Source organism: Montipora capricornis, chromosome 10 (assembly GCF_036669925.1).
Source record: "Montipora capricornis isolate CH-2021 chromosome 10, ASM3666992v2, whole genome shotgun sequence".
Classification (NCBI taxonomy): domain Eukaryota; kingdom Metazoa; phylum Cnidaria; class Anthozoa; order Scleractinia; family Acroporidae; genus Montipora; species Montipora capricornis.
Genome location: NC_090892.1, coordinates 13,676,659 through 13,698,767, shown reverse-complemented (window position 1 = coordinate 13,698,767; position 22,109 = coordinate 13,676,659). Strand labels below are relative to the sequence as shown.

The 22,109-nt window shown below is 40.9% G+C and overlaps 2 protein-coding genes, 1 long non-coding RNA gene and 1 pseudogene across 4 annotated transcripts in view; 3 read left to right on the top strand and 1 right to left on the bottom strand.

The window, feature by feature from the left end:
* The window catches only part of LOC138021412 (cytochrome c oxidase assembly protein COX18, mitochondrial-like), a 401,574-nt gene that overhangs the window by 316,509 nt on the left and 62,956 nt on the right, over positions 1 to 22,109 (top strand). The gene's annotated exons all lie outside the window — the stretch shown is intronic.
* On the top strand, positions 8,783 to 9,316 carry LOC138020324 (uncharacterized). The gene has a single exon (XM_068867328.1). The coding sequence runs from the start codon at positions 8,783 to 8,785 to the stop codon at positions 9,314 to 9,316; it is 534 nt and encodes a 177-aa protein (XP_068723429.1).
* Positions 13,806 to 22,109, bottom strand: part of LOC138019729 (collagen triple helix repeat-containing protein 1-like) — a 17,074-nt pseudogene continuing 8,770 nt past the window's right edge.
* The window catches only part of LOC138019730 (uncharacterized), a 5,674-nt gene continuing 2,394 nt past the window's right edge, over positions 18,830 to 22,109 (top strand). Inside the window, exons 1-2 of the long non-coding RNA XR_011126223.1 lie at positions 18,830 to 18,956; positions 20,170 to 20,229. This is a non-coding gene — a long non-coding RNA (uncharacterized lncRNA). The remainder of the gene's footprint in view (positions 18,957 to 20,169; positions 20,230 to 22,109) is intronic.

Here is a 22,109-nt window from a genome sequence, read left to right as displayed (position 1 = left end):
CTATGATATAACTGATAATTAAATACATGTTATTTTATCCTTTTTGCACTGTATCCTGGCGACAAAGGAAATGGAAACTCTTCAGAACCTTTATCGTGCACTTCATGAACAAACAGAATAAGTTATTTTGCTGCAAAATTTATTGAGCCATTGAATTTTTGAAAACAATAATGCCTTTCTGTCAAATCACAGTTGCAAAACTTTTAGAATTAAGCGTGCTAGTTGCAATTCAACATAAAATTAAAAAATCGTTGTTGTCTTGGTGAAAATTAAATCTAGAATCGCGAAATCCACATTACTAGGAGAAAGCTTCGGTTATACTTCCAGTGCTCCGAGACAGTCGTTTGGAGGTTTTGACGTAATAAGAAAATGACGGATTCGATGATTTTGGGGAAACTTAAACTGATATCTAATTTGATTTTCCTTTAGAAAACTGTAAATATGTAATATAAACATAATATACTGATATCATATACTTACAGTTCTATAGGGAAGAATTAAATTAAAATATTAAATTTCCGCAAAACCCGCGACATCCGTTCTTTCCGCGATTGTTAGGAAAAACCTTTAGTCGACTGTGTCGCAGCACTGGAAATATTAACGAAGCTTTTTCTTATTGCTGTTTGAAATGGCGGATTTCAAGCAGAGATATTGCGGAAATTTGTATCTTTTGTTGTTGTTTTTTTTTTTCTTCTTTTTTTAATCCTCTTGCGCCTCTCAGCCTCTTTGTAAACAGTTGAGATATATTGACCATATTCTGTGTTAATTTTTCTTCAAAAGAACAACGGTTTTGAATCGTTTTGGGCGAGGTCATTTCAAGTTTATACATTTGAATGGGTCGGATGTATTTTTTTCTTTAACTGAACCCCTTTCGTTTTGAATCAATTCAATCAGTTTATGTTTTTTCGACGATACCATCCCACTTCAAATCGATATCAACTATTTGTAAGTTCCTCTCAAACGTTTGCATCCGTTTAATGTGGCTTAGTTGTCGAGTTTATTGTTTGATTGAAATTATAGCTGTTGATTGCAGTAGGTTACGGTTGATCATTCTAAACGCCAGCGAGAACCTTCGTCTAGAAAGGCTCACTGAAAGGCATTTGGGAACTGATGCTGTGTCATGGTTGGCTATAAAAACGTCACTTTTGTCCGCGTTGACCTGCTTTGAAGTCTACCCTTTCATTATTCACGTGGATTTTGTAAGTCTGCTCTCTATAAAATCAGAACACTTCTCAAGGCCACACAACATCTTTCAAAATGATGTGTTTGTTATTTCCAGTGAAAGAGTTTCGGAAATACTTTGAACAACGTTGCTGCTCCCCTCCCCCCCCCCCTTTATAAGGCTTTATAAGCCTCTTTTTACGCAAACAACCTACAATATTCAGGTTGTGGAAACGAGTGCCCTCTGTTTGACACAGTGTGACCCCCCCCCCCCCCCTTCCTTTTAAAAATCCTGGCTATGCCCATAGGGCTCTTGAAGGTTTATTATAATTTTACCATTTGAAACATGTTGTCTTTTTTTAATGCGGAATAACCTGATGTGGATGCATTAAGTCCTTCTGATCCCTTTCGCAGGCAAAAAGAATTGAGCATTCTTCCGCAGCGCTATATATTAGCCCCAAAGACCAAACAAACAAACAAACAAAGCAAAAAAAAGCCGATGAAGAAGACAAGGAGGTGAGCGATTGTAAGGAGCATTTTCCAGATTCAAGTCAAGTGGCGAGTTTAACAAGCAAGGGATGGGTTACTAGTCATTCGACGATGTTCAACCAAAAGTTGTGCTCCGGCCCCTGTTATTAGGGATCTTTAGCAATGACGATGGCAACGGCAACGAGAAAGTCATCTCAACACATAAATTCGGGTTATTGTAATTACTTCGCGACTATTGCAAGCTTTTTAACATGACAATGGTGTGACAGTCCCTCAAAAATGAAACCGATATGACTCACGCTTAATTTAGGGGAGAAAATGAAAAGTTCTCTTCAAATGCTCAAACTTTGCTGACGGAAAAGAAATGGACAAAAATGAAAAATGCACGTGCAAAGCGTGCAAAGCTATTGTTTTTGGGCTAGTTCTAAAACAGGGAACGCGCAATCGGAGAATGAGAACGGAAAACGGGGAATGTTTAAAATAGGGAATCTCTAAAAGGGGGAATTACTAAAATAAGGAATCTCTAAAATGGGGAATCTCTGCAATGGAGAATCTCTAAAATAGGGAATCTCTAAAAAGGGGAATTACTAAAATAGGGAATCTCTAAAATGGGAAATCTCTAAAAGAGGGAATACTAAAATAGGGAATCTCTAAAATAGGGAATCTCTAAAAGGGGGAATTACTAAAATAGGGAATCTCTAAAAGGGGGAACTCTAAAATGGGGAATTACTAAAGTAGGGAATCTCTTAAATGGGGAATTACTAAAAGGGGGTATCTCTAAAAAGGCGAATCTCTAAAAGGGAAAATCTCTGAAATGCGGAATTACTAAAATAGGGAATCTCTAAAATAGGGAATCTCTGCAATGGAGAATCTCTAAAATAGGGAATCTCTAAAAGGGGGAATTACTAAAATAGGGAATCTCTAAAAGGGGGAACTCTAAAATGGGGAATTACTAAAATAGGGAATCTCTAAAATGGGGAATTACTAAAATGGGGTATCTCTAAAAAGGCGAATCTCTAAAAGGGAAAATCTCTGAAATGCGGAATCTCTAAAATGGGGAATCTCAAAAAGGGGGAATTACTAAAATAGGGAATCTCTAAAATGGGGAATCTCTAAAATGTGGAATTACTGATATAGGGAATCTCTAAAATGGGGAATTACGAAAAGGGGGTATCTCTAGAAAGGCGAATCTCCAAAAGGGGGAATTTCTCAAATGGGGAATCTCTAAAATGGGGAATCTCTAAAAGGGGGAATTACTAAAATAGGGAATTACTAAAATAGGGAATTGCTAAAATAGAGAATCTCCAAAATGGGGAATCTCTAAAAGGGGAAATTACTAAAATGGGGAATCTCTAAAAGGGGAATCTCTAAAATGGGAATCTCTAAAAGGGGGAATTACTAAAATGGGGAATCTCTAAAAAGGGGAATCTCTAATATCTTTTCAGCTCCGAAGAAAGTGTGACAGTCATCAATCACTGGGCAGGAAATGGCTTTCAGATAGTGATGCATCAAAACATTAGGAAATCTATCAGCAGCTGGCAACTTACTGCGATCGCAAGTCTCACATACAGTATATTTATTTAATATATGTATCTATAAACGCATCAGTGAAGGTTGTGAACACGCCTTAGACCTTAGCGATCGGCTCGCCTGGCGTTCTTTCTCCACTGCTAATGAAAGAAGGGGCTCTGCCGAGGACAAAGTGTTCGCAAGCCAACATCAGCGGCAATTTCGTTTCAACTTGAAGAATTTTTATCGCAAGAGATTTTGAATCGTCTCTTGACGGGGGCTTTTAGATTATGGGGAGTGGTCGGGGTCGATGACCCCCCTTACCTTGTGCTCCCTTTAACGGTGGAACCGACGAAGCCCAGGTTGTGTCTGGACGCGTGGTTTCTAAACTTGTGGATGAAGGACATGCCTTTCTCGTTAGATAAGTTAACCGATGTTCCCCGGTACGTGTACAAGTCGTCCTATATGACCAAGTGCGATAACAAGTCAGGGTATGACCATATCCTCCTATAAGAGAATTCCCAGACTTACTTTGGATTTTCTTTTGGGGGCTTGTGGTTTGTATGTACGACACTGCCGTTTGGATGGAAGATATCGCCATACATTTATCACTCAATTGGGCTAGCTGAAACGGGCTATTTGAGGGGTCAGGATATACCGTGTTCCCTTTATATTGATGATCGTTTGAATGGTGAACTTTTGACTCCAAATGGCCCTTGGTCAGTACTCCCTCAAGACAGGTCAAGAGTGTATCGAATAGACGCTGCTAAGTCAGTTCTCTTTGTGGTTCTTTCGGTGCTCGTTCAGTTGGGTTACACAATTGGCATAAAGAAGTCCATTCTTTGGCCAAGTACGGCGGTGGAATACCTTGGTCTTATCATTGATTCCGAAAAGCAGTCCTTTTTAATCCCTCGCCGCAAGATCGAGTCTTTTGCATCTTTGAGGGAAACCATTCTTGCCTATAAGTCACAAATACCACTCAGGACGATGCAGCGTTTTCAAGGGAAGTGCATATCCTTGTTGTTAGCAGTCTCTGCGGCAAAACTCTTTATTAGAGAAACTAGCAAAGCTATTGCTTCAGCAGAGATGAGGGGTCATGTGACCTTGAATGAGTTCCAAGGGAAGAGGTAACCTATTGGCGTTTCCTTGACGATTGGCAGCAGTCGCTCCCTTGGAGAGAAGAGAAACATTATAGGATTTCTCTGTCTACGGATGCCTCTAACTATAGTTGGGGGTGCGTTATCCATCAATTGTCTGGAGACCTGGAGATGGGCGACTACTGGACGGACGAACATAAGGAGCTCTTTATCTCTTCTAAGGAGATGCTGGCTTTGGTGCATGCCATAAGAGCGCTACCCGATAACATCAGGGATGCTAGAGTTGACGCATGCGTAGATAGTAAGGTGATGATTGGGAAAGCCAGGGGGCAGGACTTCCCTCCAGTTGATGCGAGTTACGAAACAGCTTTTTCAGGAGGTGTCTTCTCGCAACATTCAGCTTTCTTTACAATATGTGGAGTCTGACAACAATAAAGCAGATACTCCTTCACGACGGTTGTCTCGTACAGAATCGAAGCTGTCTGCAGAGGCCTTCGCGGCAGTAGAGAATGCGTTTGGAGGGGTTACAGGCCACTCATTTGACCTGATGGCCCTTGATTCAAATGCGTTGTTGGGGAAAGGTGGAAAGCCCTTGCCGCACTTTACTCCTCACCCAAGTCCATGCTCTGCAGGTGTAAACCTTTTCTGTCAAGATCTGACAAGAATAACAGAAATGTCTAATCCGTACATTTTTTGCCCCTTTCGGTTTGATTGGTCCAGTATTGAAGTTTTTGTTGCCGTTCAGGATTCCATTCACGATAGTGGTCCCAGAGTTTATTCCACCACCGTATTGGTGGCCAGAGTTGATCGCACGTAGCACTCATACACATTGTCTGGGGAAACGAGGGGATAAACGTGTTCTTCTCAGCCCTTCGAAGTTTGGCTACCCACCTGTTGTATGTCCAGCGACTGAATGCGGGCGTGTCGAGTTGCTCGCTTCTCACAGTAGGAACACTGCTTAGACGGTTTTGTTTTCTCTGTTATAGACTCTGCCTAGAGTTCCCAGGTTATATACTCCTGCAGTGGCGTGCCCAAAGTGCAACTATCCCATTGATGAAACGTTTACATTTTGCTAACAATGTGGTTACCGAAGAAATCCCATTCAGGAAGAGCCTTTCAAGAAACGGTTGACTATTAACGAAGGAGACATCGCCCGTAGACTTCAACAACTGTCTCAACAACGGTCATCCTCGAGATATGTTAGACAGAAGTCAGCCCTAGAGAGTGAGTTCGCTCATTTCCTCGCCAGTTTGGAGTCTGCAAAGTCCCTAGCCTCGGCTCTGCCGGAAGACGTGATAGCATTCCTGGTTTGGAAAGACCGTGCAGTGAGAACTAAGGTCCACCAGTCATCATGCCCTGCTCTATCCCGTCTAGATTTATCTTGTGCATGCCCAAAACGTTTGGCATTTGGGACGGTTCATTCAATGATAGGCAAGCTTCGTGCAATCCTCGCTGATAATAGTAGGGGATCCGACTGGCACCCCTTGTTGGGGGTAGGAAACTCGGCAGCTTGTCGGTTAGTTAAGAAATATCTAGCTAATATTAGGGAGGAACAGCTTAAAGCAAGAGTGTCACCTCGTCAAGCGGAACCTATTCTGGTAGGGGATTTGGCAATTATTTCCAACCATATAGAGCATATGCTATTACATAATGCAAACTCAGCTATTCAGATCTTTGTTCAGGCTAGAGACCAGGCTCTTTTTATGGCATTATTTTTTGCTGGTGACAGGGGCACGGATTTATTACTGACTAAAGTGTCCGACATCCTACGCCTCCCTGATAACTCGGGATTTTTATTTAATTACGTGTATCAATATTTATTTACTTTTGCATCAATACTGTTTTGAATAACGCAAGCTAACAAAATCTGTACCGTGCTTAGTTCGCATTCTTGAGCGTTAAAAAAGCATTTTCGGTCCTATGCTTCTGTTGCAAAGTGGTATATTTTGTAGGTCGTCCATCCAGACACTAACCCCGCCGGACATAGTTTAACTTCAGTAAACTTTTGTATCACATAGCTTTCAGAGGCTCACAGTGCACGCTTAAACTTGTGGTGAAAAGAAGTTGTGAGGGAAGTTGAAAATGATCGACATGTCAGCCTAGAAGCCAATATTTCTCGATCCCCTTTTATTTTCTTCAATCTTTCTGGGTTTAGTACTTTGCTAGTAACCACATGTCTTCTCAGGGGGCTATTTACCTAAGACTTCTACCATGGCACTACAATGATATACAATACCAAAACAATATTGTGTACTATTAGAGCTACATATTGCGTAAAGACAACTTGAATCTCCTGGAAGACAAAACGCTGCTCAGTTGACAATATGGAAAAAAGCGTTGTTTTACTACACTACCACACGTACGCAAAGCGTGCCTGTTTTTTCTAAAGATGACAGGAATTTTTTCTCTGTGACAAATGATTCATAGGCTGGTAGCCAAGTTTTTAATCTCAGAAAAAGATCTGTTCCATCGCGGTTTGAACGTGTGAGCTAAAGGGCGTCTGCTGGCACGACTTTTAGGTGACCCCTTAAATGGTCTTAATGACCCCCGATTTGAAAAAAATGACTGGAATGCTGCAGTTCAATACCACCCAACTCAGTCCCTTCTGTTTTTGAGTAACACGTACCACCGACAACCCAGTGTACGCTCATGGAGCGTCTAGTTGATTTGAATCACCGTACGTGATCAAACTACCCGCAAACGATCTTGTTACGGTTGAAATCCTATCTGCGTCAATGTTCGGGCGACGAACTCCGCAAAGCGAAGCTTTCCGTGCGAGGCACTAAGTGCCGAGAGTAGAAAAAGAGACAAGGGATGAAACTGACCACCACGTGACTAGTTCAATGTGGACTGGAGGATACCGGTGACGGAAATATGTCATCAATTCTGAGAAGATATATAGGAAGTGAAAATAACCTTTTCTATAATTAAGCTGATCGTCGGTTTTGCACCTTGACATGAAAACGTCTCGTCGAGAAAAACGGCATCAGCACCAGGATAATAGACAAAACAATAAAAAAATTACAAGTGGAAAACAAATCTCTCTTTAGAAATTGGTAAGAATTTTCCGAATTTTTTTTTGCGTTCTTTCTCGATCCTGCTGAGGCAACGCTTTAACTACAACATAAATATAAACATTAATATTTATAACTTTCTTAAGAGATTAAGATCTTGACTCCGGAGACGGAGTCCCCAAGGCAGTCCGAGTTGTTTACAGCAACGCTCTGGCAACGTCTGCGACGGCACTGGAACCATATGTATCGCCGCGTGCCTTTCCAATAAACCTTTCCAGCGACGTAGCGAGGGGGGTCTGCTGCCTGGGTAACAGCTTGCCCTCCATACGTACGTACCCTTGCTTTGCGCTCTGGAGAGGTCACTCCAGCCTCGCTTTGCAGTGTCGGCAAAACACCGGAAGCAGCAGTCTACCGGTTATAAGTCTGCATACTCAATTGCGTAGAGTCAGACCCCAGGGGCTGCTTCCGAAGGTGGGAGAGCTCTTCGCATCTCACTGGGCAGCTACCGCCCGCCTTAAGCTGGGCAGTCCCCAGCCAGTAAGGTGCTGCCCCGCCACGGTCCCTTTAGCCTCACTGGGTGCGTTTGGTGTTAGGGTTAAAACCGACAAGCGGATCGACAACTGTGCACCAGCCAACTGAAAAATGAAAACTCACGCCCTGAAATTGGGTACATGGAACGTAAGGACAATGACACCAGGATTTCCTGACGACCCGCAGGACGTAAATGATGCTTGCAAGACAGCCGTCATCGACAGAGAACTGAGATCTGTGAGGGAGACGTCACCCTGTTTTGGCAGGGCAAAACATAGACGAGTTCAGAGAACACGGCTCAGTGTAGTGTTCTACCCAGCGCTTCCATCTGTTGTTCTCTGTCTTTAATCACATCCCCTGTTACTGATTTCAAAGGGGCAGTTTTCTTTTGTGTTGGGCCCAATGCCTGCTTGATACCGTCATACATTGCCTTGATGTTGCCTGTGTCAACTGCAATCTGGGAGCAGAGCTGAAGTCAGTAGTCGTTGGCGCATTACCTGGCACACTGCTGGACTTTGCAGCGCGCAGCGCGCAGAACCTGGAGGTTCTGTTTTGTATGCTGTCAAAGCGTTTCTCTTGACCTCGACGACTGGTGTCATTTCTTCTGAGTGGGCTTCGAACCAATCAGCTGACTTGATGGTCTTTTTGCCAAAGGTGGACATGGCGGCGTTGTACACAACATCTCTGAAGTGTTCCCATCGGTCTTGGGAATTTGCAGTGCGTGGGTGAAACAGGGTTGCCTCCTGGCTCCCACCCTGTTTGGAAACTTCTTTGCTTGGATGCTAAAACACTCATTTGGGCCTGCAACTGAAGGTATCTACCTCCCAACCAGGACAGACGCAAGGCTTTTCAACCTCTTCAGACTAAGAGCCAAGACGTAAGTCCAGCTAAGGTGCCTGCGTGACTTCCTCTTTGCAGACGACGCAGCAGTAACCGCCCACTCAGCTGATGACCTACAACAGCTCATGACTTACTTCAGCAATGCGTGCAAAGACTTCGGGATTAATTACCATTAGCTTGAAGAAAACACAGGTCATGGGACAGGATGTTGAGTCTCCCCCAGCCGTCAGTATCAATGACCATGAACTGGATGTCGTCCATGACTTCGTTAATCTGGGCTCAAATATCTCAGACACCCTCTTACGTGACGCAGAGCTCAACAAGCGCATCGGTAAAGCAGCTACCACCATGACCAGACTGATAAAGAAAGCATGGAACAACAGCAAGCTGACTGAGCACACAAAGTCCCACATCTACAGAGCCTGCGTCGTGAGTATCCTCTTGTATGGTAGCGAGTCTTGGACTTTGCGTGCCCGACAAGAGCGAAAGCTCAATGCTTTTCTAATGCGTAGCCACAGACGCATTCTGAAAATCACCTGGCAGGACAAGGTCCCAAACAACACTGTCCTTGAAAGAGCTGGTTGCACCAGCATGTACACGCTGCTGAAACAGAGACGTATGCGGTGGCTCGTGCGCATGGACGACGGACGCATCCCTAAAGACCTCCTCTACTGAGAGCTTGTGCAGGGAAAACGTCTCACAGGCAGACCACAGCTGCGATTCAAAGACGTGTGCATGAGGGACCTTAAAGCCTTGAACATCGACTAGAACAACTGGGAAGCACAACCCTCGAACGGTCAGCCTGGAGACAGACTGTGCAGAATGGTTTTTCTAAAGAGACACTCGCTCAGCAGCACGAGGAAAAGAGAATGAGAAGAAAGGCTGCAGCCCTGACAGACAGACCAGCTTCAAATGGGCCTCTGCCACAGGAACCGTAGTTCCCGCGTCAGACGGGCCAGCCACGCACGACGCTGTACCAGAATAAACACCTAGAGCGCAACTCCATAGTCTTCCGAGACTGAAGGATGCCTACTTTTTAAGACCTTAAATTGGTTTTCTTTCAAAAGATCATTCCGACCGTGAGCTTCCAAAAAATTTCGGCCATTGATAAATAAGGACTGAATAAATAAATAAATATTAAATTAAATAAATAAATATTAAATTGAATCAAAATAGACCTATCGAATATTGCTACATTTGGCTTGGCATTCTTGTGCGAAGATCGTTTATTACACTGGCCGAAGTCAAGGCGGCCAGAGTTGAGTTTTCAACCTTTTTTTGCGTTTCCACCACAAATCGGCAAAGCCTGCTGACCAAAAGAATCTTGGGTTCCATGAAAGTGGCGTTTGTCGCTAAATAGATACGGGAAGAGCTGCTGCAACGTTGAAGTGTTAATGGACAGAGGAAAAAGTGTTCGGAGTGAATGCGCGCTAAATATATTGAGCGTGAATCGAAAAGATTGCCAAGTTGCTTGCAAAGTTCCAAAGTATGTCACCTGTGATCATGAGTTGAGATTATCTGTGAGCACAAAATGCGAATGAGATGAAGGAGTTTCGCAGAGTTTCGAAAGTGAAAAATATCAGAAGTATTATGGGAACCAATAACTGTGCAAAAGTGTGTACTACTGCAACCAAGAAAATAATGTTGATCGACGGCAAGAACGAACATTATCTTGTTCTGAGAGGCAAAGAGAATCTTAACCAGACGCCATATTTTAAATCCAACCACGCGAGTTCCATGGGAAAGCAAATCAAGTACACTATGGGGCCCAGTTCTCGGCCACTTTTTGTTCAAGTTTATGTTTCGCGCCACAAATGAATGTGAATAAAAAGCAATTGCTTCCAAAGGTAGCTTGATTCCTTGTCTTTTGGCTTACCGAGTTTTGACTTTACAGCTCCTTTTTTCTCGCACGTCGAGGTGACGCAAAGGTAAATGAATTTGGTTTCCCCGAAAACGTGTTTGTTAACGGCTAAACGAATTACATGGTTTAATTCAAGTTTATATTTTATTCGTATACAAGGCACAGATGAGCCAATTCTTGGCATAGAGAACGTAGAGTGATAAAGCTATCTGTCAAATATAAACTTTTGCGGTGTGTTGTATTCTTTGACCTAAATTCACTCCTCAATATATCCTTAGTACTTTTGCGTATTTGCCTATTCTCGGCCACCCTGCTCGACGTAAACACTAAAAAGCGCCCATAGTTTTGTATGGCGTTTTCGTGTCAAATCAGTTGTAAAAATAAAGATGTAATGGAGTGGCATGTTCTAACAGTAGATATGAATTACCAACTCTTTATTAGCCTTGCTTGCCTGCACATAAGAAAAGTTGAAACAAAGCTCTTTAATGATAATTTGTGATCGAAATATCAAAACACAAGCCTTATAAGTGATTTAACAACAACAAAGTGGCAATAAAACGTTATTTATTCTGAGAAATCGCGCGCACTCTTTTGTGGCCGAGAAGTGGGCCCAATGGCCGATGACTGGGCCCCCCAAACGAAGCCTCCATTTTCGTTATTACTCGGGAGAAAACAGCGTTGAGCAGTCGATAGCTTTACATGTGTAAGCTAAATGCTGGAGCTAGTTTTGTGTGAAACTTCAAGTCCTTAAGGCTATTTCAAGGTAAGAAATACAAGTTTACGTTTTTTGTGGCCGAGAACTGGGCCCTATAGTGCATGTACCGGAATCCGTATTATGATAGTGTTTGTGTTTCTTGTAATTACTTGTTTTGAAATGTGGAGCAGAGGAACGTTAACGACTGTACTTTTCAGTAGTGTCATTGTAATACCAACTATCGCATGGATTATATAAAAGCAGTAGATTAAGCCTATTTCGTTTGGGAAGTCTGCGGCTCTTCAGAGTAAAATTTGTTCTCCGTTTGGTTCAAGGCACCCTGTTAACCATCATTCTTATACTCATGGCTGGAGATGTCTCTCGTAATCCAGGGCCTATGAATATTTCTACTGGTGAAAGGAGCTGTTTTGCGGAAATTGAAAAGTACTTAAATATTCCAGTAATTATTTCAAACCGTCCAAATTATTCAAGATCCTTTGCTAAACCAAAGACGCGTCAACTTTTTGAAGTTCCCATTGTTAATGAACAATGCCAAATTCAAAGTGCCAGCAGAAATCTAAGGCTTTGTTGCTTGAATGCTCCCTCTATCCGAAATAAAAGCGCTGATTTTGTTTGTTATGCATCTTCATCTGGTGCTGATGTTTTTGCGATCACTGAGACTTGGTTGACAGAGAGAGGTCCAGCTCAAAGAGCCGAAATCACTCTACCTGGATTTAAGCTGCTTGACCATTCAAGGAAAGGAAGGACTGGCGGTGGAACTGCATTCTTATTTAACGACAATGTCGATGCGCGTGATATTGAATTCTCTGAATGGTTCCTCCAATACGATTCTACTAGATTATGGGTTATCATTATTTATCGCACTCCTTATTCCGCTGTACACCCAGTCACCACTAGTTTGTTCTTGGAAGAGTTCTCAAACTATCTATCTGGAAACTGTGATTACGTCTTCTGAGCCTTTGCTCATCACAGGCGACTTCAACATACATGTTGACGATGTCAGAGACTCGGACGCTATACGATTTCTAGATTTACTGGCCTCCATGGGTCTAGAGCAACACGTAGATAAGCCCACTCATATTTCCGGTCACACACTGGACTTGATGATCACACGCTGCTCGGACACTCTGATCGGCACTAAACCTCGACCGGATTATTTGCTCTCTGATCATTTCACGGTTACGTGCAATCTCATTCTGCGAAGACCAACACCCAGTGTCGAACAAGTATTTTATGGGCGGATTAAAGGAATTGACAAATGCAAGTGCAAGGATGATATATTACATTCGGTGAGAATTGCCCAGATACGCTCGATGATCTCGTGCATTGTTATAATAAATCTCTGGCTGATGTGCTTGATAAACATGTTCCCATGTACAAAAAGGTCATCAACGCGAGGCCACTAGTGCCGTGGTTCAATGAGGAGATTAAGTTGGCGAGGCGCGAAAAAAGAAAAGCAGAGCGAAAATGGAGACGCACTGGCCGCAGAGAGGACATGTTGGACTATTAGGCAAAAAAGAACTATGTAAATCAGATAATGAACGAAGCACGGATAAAATTCTACCAAGACTTCATTGAGGAGAATAACACTGATCAGCGTAAATTATTCGTAGCTGCAAAAACTCTGTTTAATCAAGGCGACCAAAGGTCTGTCTTTCCTCCATTCGTCGAAAAGTTGAAATTTGCTAACCAAATAGGACAATATTTTGTAGAGAAGATAAGGAGCATTCACTCTAAGCTGGATAACTTGGCATTCACTCTACCCATCGATCCACACTCGGACAGTGGTGCAGATGTGCAACCTACTGTTGTTCAGCTTAATGCTTTTACGACACTCAGTGAGGACGATGTTCGACAGCTCATACCTGATTGTCTAGCATAAAGTCATGCAGTCTAGACCCACTGCGTGCCTACATCTGTCGCGCTTGACTACGTTGATATATTGTTGCCAGTCATTACCAAGATTATTAATTTGTCTTTGATATCTGGTCAGTTTGCGGAGCAATGGAAGTGTGCTCTTATCAGTCCAGTTTTGAAGAAATTGGGTCTTGATCTATTGTTTCCAAACTACAGGTCTGTTAGCAATTTACAATAAATCTCTAAACTGACTGAGAAAGCGGTGTTTAATTAAATGCACGCGCACATGATGACCAACGCAATTTATTCTGAATTGCAGTCATCGTATCGTAGATTTCATAGCACTTAAACAGCGTTAGTCAAGGTCACAAACGACATTTCGATGAAGAGGTTACGCTATTGGTCATGCTGGATCTGAGTGCCGCATTCGATACGGTAAATCATGGCATTTTAATCAGCCTTCTACACGAGGAAGTGGGTGTTAGTGGCCTAGCTCTGGAGTGGTTTAGATCCTACCTGCAGAACAGAACACAACTGTGTATAAACAGGTATCTTACAATCAATGATTTGCCTAAATATGTCACCATTTGTGGAGTAAAGGTGAAAGTGAATCTTCATGCCAAAACTCTCCTACTTCTTTTTGGGATTAGACAAGGAAAGTGAACAGAATTTAACTGCCCGCTTTAGTAAGTAAGTAAGTAAGTAAGTAAGTAAGTAAGTAAGTAAGTAAGTAAAATTAAAGTAAAACCTTTATTTAAACACGATAAGTATTTTAAAAGCTATGCAGCTTGTGGTGTTGTCTTGTTGTCTTGATCGTGGCCACAGCCGAGTCTTCAACACTAACAGACAAAAAAAAATGGAATCGCCTTATGCAAACTGAATAGGGGCAAAAAACAACAGCAAAAACAAAACAAAAAAAACCAGCTCGGTTTTAGATATAAAGTTCCCTCTTCTTTATTGTCACATTTCAAATTACATGAGAAAAAGATACTAAAGAAAAGAAAAATCCGCTTTCTTATGCCTGTGGGGCAGGTATTTCTTCTACGTAGATACGGGACACTGAATTCCATCCAGTGAGTGCATTCGCAACACCGGGAAACCAGAACACCGACCAACCCAGAATCCCACACGCACCATACCATCGTGATTTTTTTCGCACACTCCTTCAATGTGACGAGGGCGGTGTAAATTTTGTTTTCTGCTGCCCTGTCCACGTTCCATGTAGATCGTGCCATCAATGGCTGCTGGGGTCGAGCACTCTGCTCCGTTGAAGGTAAAATACCATCGACTGCAACAAAGATCGCAGTCCATTATGCGAAGATTCCCATCCCAGTATACTTGCAATGCAGTTTGGTTAGACATTTTCTTGAAAATGCATTCCTGTTAAAATCAATAAAACATCTAAAAGGGGTCAAAATTGTATAGTATAGCGTACGAATCTTTGTTTACATTTTTTGCCGCATTGCCCCAAGGCTATCGTTTTCTAATCAGTCAGCCGAGAATAAAGTACTGAATATTGACAGTGCATCACATAAGTGGACTATCTCTGCAAATTTGAACCCGATATTCCAGATTATTATATCTCTCAAATAGTACGCGTGCTGTGATTGGTTAAATTAGCGGGCCGTATTCTACAGTACGGCCCGCTGTACAGCCCGCTAAATTAAAAACGCTTTCCAAACTATTTTCAGTTTTTTCCAATTCGTATTTTTCCACAGAAAACGCCACTTTTACCCGTTTTTTGCGGCGTTCCATTTTCTCAGAACAGATTTTATCGATTCTGGTGGAGTGAAAAAAACAATCACTGAGAAATATACTTTCTTGCGTTGTGATTTTTATTGTCCTCAAAAATCAATGACCTGAGTGATTAAGAATCATGTTAACCTTAAAAGAAAAGGTTATTCTAAATCCAGGGGTCCGAAATTCGGACCCTTGGTTCTTTTAATCTGAAATTGAAATAAGTTTTCTAAAACAGAACAGCTCTTAATTAATCTAGGGGTCCGAAATTCGGACCCTTGCTTTAAGTGAATGAATACACAAGTAAAAATCTATCTTTGAACATTTATCTTAAGATTAACAAGTCCAGGGGTCCGAAATAATAATAATAATAATAATAATAATAATAATAATAATAATAATAATAATAATAATAATAATTTATTACTTATTAGGCGCAAATTAACATCTGAATATGATCAAATGCGCCTTACATCTAAAATTACTCCTAATAATTACAATAAAATATAATTAAGAATCCTTGAAATTAATAACTTTAAAAGTAGTCAATCTAACAATAACAGGCAAAAGCCTTCCTAAATAAATGTCTTTATAGTTCGTTTAAAAACCAAAAAGTCATCCATGTCTCTAACACTCGCAGGCAGGCTGTTCCACAATACAGGGACAGCTGTTTGGAATGATCTGTCTCCCAGAGTTTTCTTTGTTTTTCTTATGGACAACTGTAATAGTAGTTCTTTAGAAGAACGAAGCTGGTACTTACAATTATCCTTTAATCGAACCAGATTACAGATATAGGACGGCGCCAGTTGATAAATTGCTTTAAACGTTAAAACTAATATTTTGAACTCGATACGGTAAGTAACGGGTAGCCATTCGGACCCTTTCTTCGATTGAGTGAAAAGAAGTTGAAAAAAAACACTATCGTTGAAAATGAAGACTTACAAGTCTAGGGGTCCGAAATTCGGACCATTGCTTTAAGTGAATGAAAATAAGTTAAAAACTATCGCTAAACATGAAAATGTAAAATTTAGAAGTCCAGGGGTCCGAAAGCTGCTTCTGTGTATCTGAAATTCTAATAAATAAATTGTAATGTATAGGTTTTCTAGCATCCAACACCTCCTCAAGTTCGTACCCTTTTTTTTAAGTGAATGAAACTCGGAATGTTGCGTTACTATTTGGATTCACAAAGGTTTTCGAAAATGCGTACGAAAATATGGGTACGAATTTTGAAGCCCACAGTTTAACATAAAGAGAAGAATAATCCAGGTTAAAACGTGTCAAAAATTTTTTTATGTAACGTCATATTTCTGAACAAATTTGCAACAGAATTTATATTTTCGTCACTCAATTACTTTGAATTTAGAGATTTTACAGACTACGGATCTCAAAAACACCAAGAATAAAATTCTACTGTATTTTAAAATTGAGAAAACATTAAACGCAAGCATGAGAAATTTCTGGTTTACCTAGGTGTAAGGACCTGACCAGGTTTTCGTTGTTTTATGTGCTATTGTTTTGATGAACTCCGTTGTTTTCAACTGTTTTCCTCGGCTTTCCTTGTCTTACGTTATTCGTGAGTTTTACAACTTCTTACACCGAGGTAAAGACAAAACTCCAGGCATGGAATATATTTCATAATATATATTGTTATAGTTATAATATACATAATTTTGTTGCGTTGGCTTTTATAATTATGATTTCACTAAACGTCCCTAGCTTTATCACGCGGTTGTACTTGGGACGCCAACTCACAACGTATGGTCTCCTGGTCCTCCAGTTTATCAAAATATATTCCATGCCTGGAATTTTTCATGCTTACAATTACTACAGCAGCATTTTTTGTAAAGAGGTCAACGACGTAATCGCTAGCTCGACTGAAGTGTCTGACAATGCAGTCGTAGGCGGCGGTCGGTATTTTTACATTCTTGTGGTCGAACAACACCTGACAGAACCCATCTCTTGCTTCTCCAGCTGCAAAAGTGAAATGTACGATTACAATCTTCTTTGAAATGTGCAAGTGGCCGACGACATAGGCCAAGGTAGACTATGCAAGCAAAAAAGAATCTAACATAAATCAAAATTTCGTATCATCTTTATTACCAAGCTGATCATATCAATTATATAAAAAAAAAACTCTATGCAAACTATTTTAATAACAAATTGTGGGTTGGCAGATTTTTGCTTTGAATGATATTTTTTGGATTCGCCCATTGCTGGTGCAAGAATCCTCTTTGTCACATTTCTATTAGTCGTTCCATCGACACCTGATAACTAATAGTTACCCCAAGGTCATGGGCGAGTCTTTGGCGGCGGTTTTCTGAGTCAACCGCGAAACAAACATTGTCTCAAAATTGGGGCTGAAATAACAGTGACAAAAGCCAGACTGCTTTTGTGGGCTATTTCTTTTGATTAAACCATACGAACATTCTGAACGCAGTCACTCCCAAAAGTATCGACTATCACCGACCAACAGAATTTAAGAACTCTTAAGATAGCTCACCAAAGGTAAAATCTTTAACTGAGGCCTGCTAAAGTTGTGGGTCGAAACAGAAATAATTAAAATTAAAGCATACTGACAATATTTTAGATTTGTTACCCTTCATATTGAAGACACGGGAATTTTGGACGATTTGTTATATCTGCTAGCTAGCACCTTTGAAATACGTAGAAGTAAACGATATAAACGACACAACCTCAAACCCAATAATGAATAATTATAATTAATACTCGGAATGGTCAAGATCGCCACCCCTCCAGGAGAACGATTGAGAGCAAGTGTCACATATACAAAATTCCTCGTATCTTAGCGTTTTACCTACCTGATGAGCTGGCTTCGCTCATGATATGAGTGATCTCCAGATCTGTTCTATCCAGACTGGAATCAAAGGTTGAGTCTCTCTGTAAAGTTTTGTCCGTGGAAGTGTCGTGTTCTTCATTCTCACGGCGCTCGCTAACTACGCTCGTAATCTGGGAACTTTCACTTTCAACATTTGCAGCATTGTGACCATTGGTTTCTACCCTTGCGATTGCTTGATTGAACTGGCACACAAAATCTTTGTGACTGGCCTTCTAGTATATCTCTAAAGATGCCATTGGGTCGAAATATTTAACTTTCAAATGGCACTTAGTATGAGTTCCATTTGGGCAAGGTTCGAATTTGAACTGCAAAAACATAACGTATAAAGCGAGAGTCAGACCGCTTCGTCTTATCGATCGTAGATAGAAAAAAGAACTAATAAGCCAAATGAAAAGATTCGTTCTTACCAGCAGGGAATCCTTTCCTTTTTAAAGAGACTTTTTTACACTCAATACTCTTCGATATACTTGACGCATTTTCAGTTTGTCTTTTCCGAGGTAAATGAAAACTTGTCCATTTTCGACTTTTATGGACCACAGAGAGGTGTTGGTCATTTTTTTTCTCACGACTTGTTCTTATGCCGAGCAAAGCAATTGAATAGAGTCCGTTGTCGCAAAGCCGATCTGTCACTTGCCAAGTGTGAACTCTGCTCTATAAATTGGCGTCGGTCAAGAATAGTTCATTGTCATTGTTACGTAGTGTCATTCCCAACATGACTGTACTTCTCCTGTTACACAATAATTATATGGTTCCACAGCAAAATCGTATTACTGATAACTGATATTGTACTTTAATATACTTAACTGATTGAAAAAACTAAATACAAAGAACTGGTTCGACTTCATCAGAAGCAATGACAAGAGTTCCCTCTCTTCAGTATGACAAGAAAACAGTCATTAAAAAAACCACATCAATAATCTGGAGCGGGGACTTTTTATCGAACGCCGCAAACAAGAGTTTTTTCTCAGTGAACAAACAGACACTGCGGTCTGAAAATCGCGGAGCACGCGGAGCTAATCAAATTTTGAGTTTCCGGTGGGCTGGACAGATGCCAACGGCTAGGGGTGGACAAAGAAACGGCATTTGAATAAGTTTGTAACCGTTGCAATGCCGCCAAAATTGCTACACAACGAGAAGTCCTTTCTGCAGTAAGGTTTCAACATGCATGAAGACTCGGACACCAGAAGCTCGTTCCCGTCCCCGTTCAAACAAAAATCAGAACTTGAGCATGGCGTTGGATTCGATGACTATGATTCCAGAGATTCATCAATACCATCATCGCAGCCCGGTATGTGTGTAAGGCGTTCATTCCTCTCTTACTGTATCGCTTTTGTTTTAAATTCACTTGAGGAGCAAATGGTAGAAGTGAGCGTTCGCTTAACGTTTTATTAGGGACCTTAAGCAAGGACGACGACGACGGCTACGAGAACGTTGCCTAAAAATATTATTTCCCGTTGCCGTAATAATTTTACGATTACTCCATGTCGTTCGGCTTAGAAAGTGTGAATTCGCAATCCAAGAATAAAATTGATGAGAACGGTGTGGATATTCAGAGAGTTAATTGAAAATTCGTTGTCATGTGCTCTCGTCCTCCACATGACCTCAAATTTGATCATTTCACGTCGTAGTCAAGACGAGAACGGCAAAGAAATGTATCAAAATGTAAAACGCACGTGCAAAGCTATTGTTTTTGCCTACTGAATATGCAAATTTGTTGCGTTCTCGTAGCCGTCGTCGTCGTCTTTGCTTAAGGTCCCTATTATTTAAGATGCATTACAGCCAAAAAGAAAGATGACAAAACGACTGTACAAAGTCCTTCCAATAAATATCTTTTCCCTCTGGTGAAACTGGGTCTTCCGATTAGATAGCGTCCCTCAAACATTCGCTTCTTATCATCAGCTCCAAAATTTTTTCATAAACTGTAGCTTTAAATGTATGAAATGCATTTTATTTCAGCAGTACAGCAATACCATTAACGTTGCAAGAATAATGACATTGAAACGGCCCTATTTTAACTTAACTAGACTGCGAGCAGGCTCCCTTTTGCACTAAATCTTTAAATATTTGTTTGAAACGAACGAACACTTCAAAATGGCTGAAACTGCGGGTCGCAAATACCGTGGGCGTTTTTTAGAGCGCGTGGTATTTGAGACCCGCTGCTTCTACTAACTATGCTTCAGCCATTGAAAGTTCAACGTACGCGTTCGTTTCAACGATTCAATAATTCTAGAGCAAAAGTTTAAAAGAGAGACTGCTTGCAGTCTACTGTATAAATTAACTGTTCCGTTCTCCCACGCAAAGAATCGGCAACACACTCTGATAGGTCGCTTGCGGTTAGCCTGAGGGTGGCGTTGGCATGACCACTTTTTTCCCACTTAAGCGACAAAACTCTTGACTTTCCCCACAAAATCTTTTTCCCCCAAAATAGATCCGGCATGTAAAATAAAAATTAACGTCCTAGAAAACTCCAAGTTTTTAACATTAGTATTTCTGCTTTCCAGAGATTCATGGGATAGGATTTGATAATACCAGTGATTCTTCAAGGTTCTCTTTACATCCCGGTATGTCTCTTGGTAGGCTATTAGTATTTCTCCTCGGAATAAACTTATGCAACAGCTCCAACGGCTAGGTATGGTTAAGAAAATATGCCGATGCAATATGATCTTAGATGCTGTGCATTTCCTAAAACTTTGCAAAAAGGGAAGACGTATTTCCCTGAGCTTCTTTGTCAAATATTTCGCACGCATCACCTGTTTCAAATCAAGGCTGGTGTAAAACGTACGTCTTCTTTGCATTTGCCGATTTATGTAGAAAGGGTTTTTAACCGTTCACGATTCGCCTGTTACGTAGCCTTTATTCAACCAGGTTAAGAAAAAGGTCAAAAGCGACGCTAAACTAGTTATTTTCGCATCAATGAAAACGGAAAACCCCAAATATTCGAAGCATATCTCTCTAGCATTCCAATAGCAATTGTGTTGGATGTTCCGAAAGCAACCAGCAAACGGCGGGACGGATATCCGCCATCTGTTTCCCACAAAATTAACTCGCCCTGAAACTGAACTAATTTCAAACCAATCGGAAGTCAGTTTCAATTGCTTTTACTTTACAGTGAAGTCAATTTATTTGGTTTCCTTTTGTTAAAAATTGATGCAACGGGTTTTTGCGAGAGAAAATAGTGCAACAACATGCGGTGTACGAAATAAGACTGCATTGTAGGCTGCTTCTCTAATTTAATCATCTTCTATTGTGCCTCAGCAGAATGTCCTACCCCGCCAAAGAAAACAAGAGACAAGCGGCCGCAAATTACTGGATATTCCCCAGCCTCGTCCGTCTCAAACCTAGGTAAAAATTGTTACAATATATTGATTATCCAGATTCATCCGCGGTGGTTTTAATAGGCGAACAAACTTCCCAAATTCTTTCGCAACTTTTCATCAATAGTGTAGCTGACAAGTAATCTAACAGGTTGCGCAACTCGGGGATAAGAGCGGGGTGGACAAGCGCCAGAAAATATACTTTTTTTTTCCTCACGCAGGAAGTAAGTAAATGATAAACCGGTAAATAAAGCACTTAGTATCAGCTTTCTAGCCTTTGGTATTTCATATTTACTTCGATGCCCATTTATACTAAATTCCAGAATCCATGGAACGCATAAACTGGGTGAACACGAAGATTTTTTACCTGGAATGTGACGAGAGCAATGACCAAGAATCTTTGTTTTCCCAGTTAACTCACCTCGGTGGACATAAAGTAACGTTTTTGAGTAAAAGGGTTGATCTTATAGTGACAAAAACAGGCAAAAAAGAATGAGGTTGTTGCCAAGTATAACGCCTGTTACACATCAGTCAAGATCCGTGACTATGGTTATAAAATCACAGACAATGAAGTTAAAGGGTTAAGTTGTGTTACTGAAATAGCCAGACGGTGGAATATCAAAATTTTGGAATACGAGTATGTCTCTCGGTTAATCAGTCAATTTCATAAATATTTAAACATTGGTACAAGTCAGGCCACAGACATACTTGTCAGGAAACTGAAACACCCATTTACAAAAGTGGAAGATACGTCTGGACTTTATCGACCTTGTTACAAGGAGTTTAAAAAATTTCCTTCCGTAAATTTTGAATCAGAGCTTGGGGGCTGTCCATTTGGTTATCCAAACACTTCGAATTCCAGTGAAAAACTGTCAAAACAGAAAAATTGGATAGTGAGACTCACACGACTTGAATGTGCATTTGGAAAGTAGAAAACATCGAGAGTTTGCTTCTAATGACAGCAACTACGCTAGAATTGATGAGTTTATCATTAAAAATGGACTAGAAGTTGAAACCTTTAAAGCAAAGATGTATAAAAAACATAATGTACAAGAAAATTAGTGACACAGACCACATTTTGGTTGCTTAGGAATTACTGTGACATGTATACCGATTTAATCATGCTG

Coding starts and splice junctions, on each gene's coding strand:
- LOC138020324 (XM_068867328.1), top strand. CDS start 8,783: ATGCGTGCAAAGACTTCGGGATTAATTACCATTAGCTTGAAGAAAACA.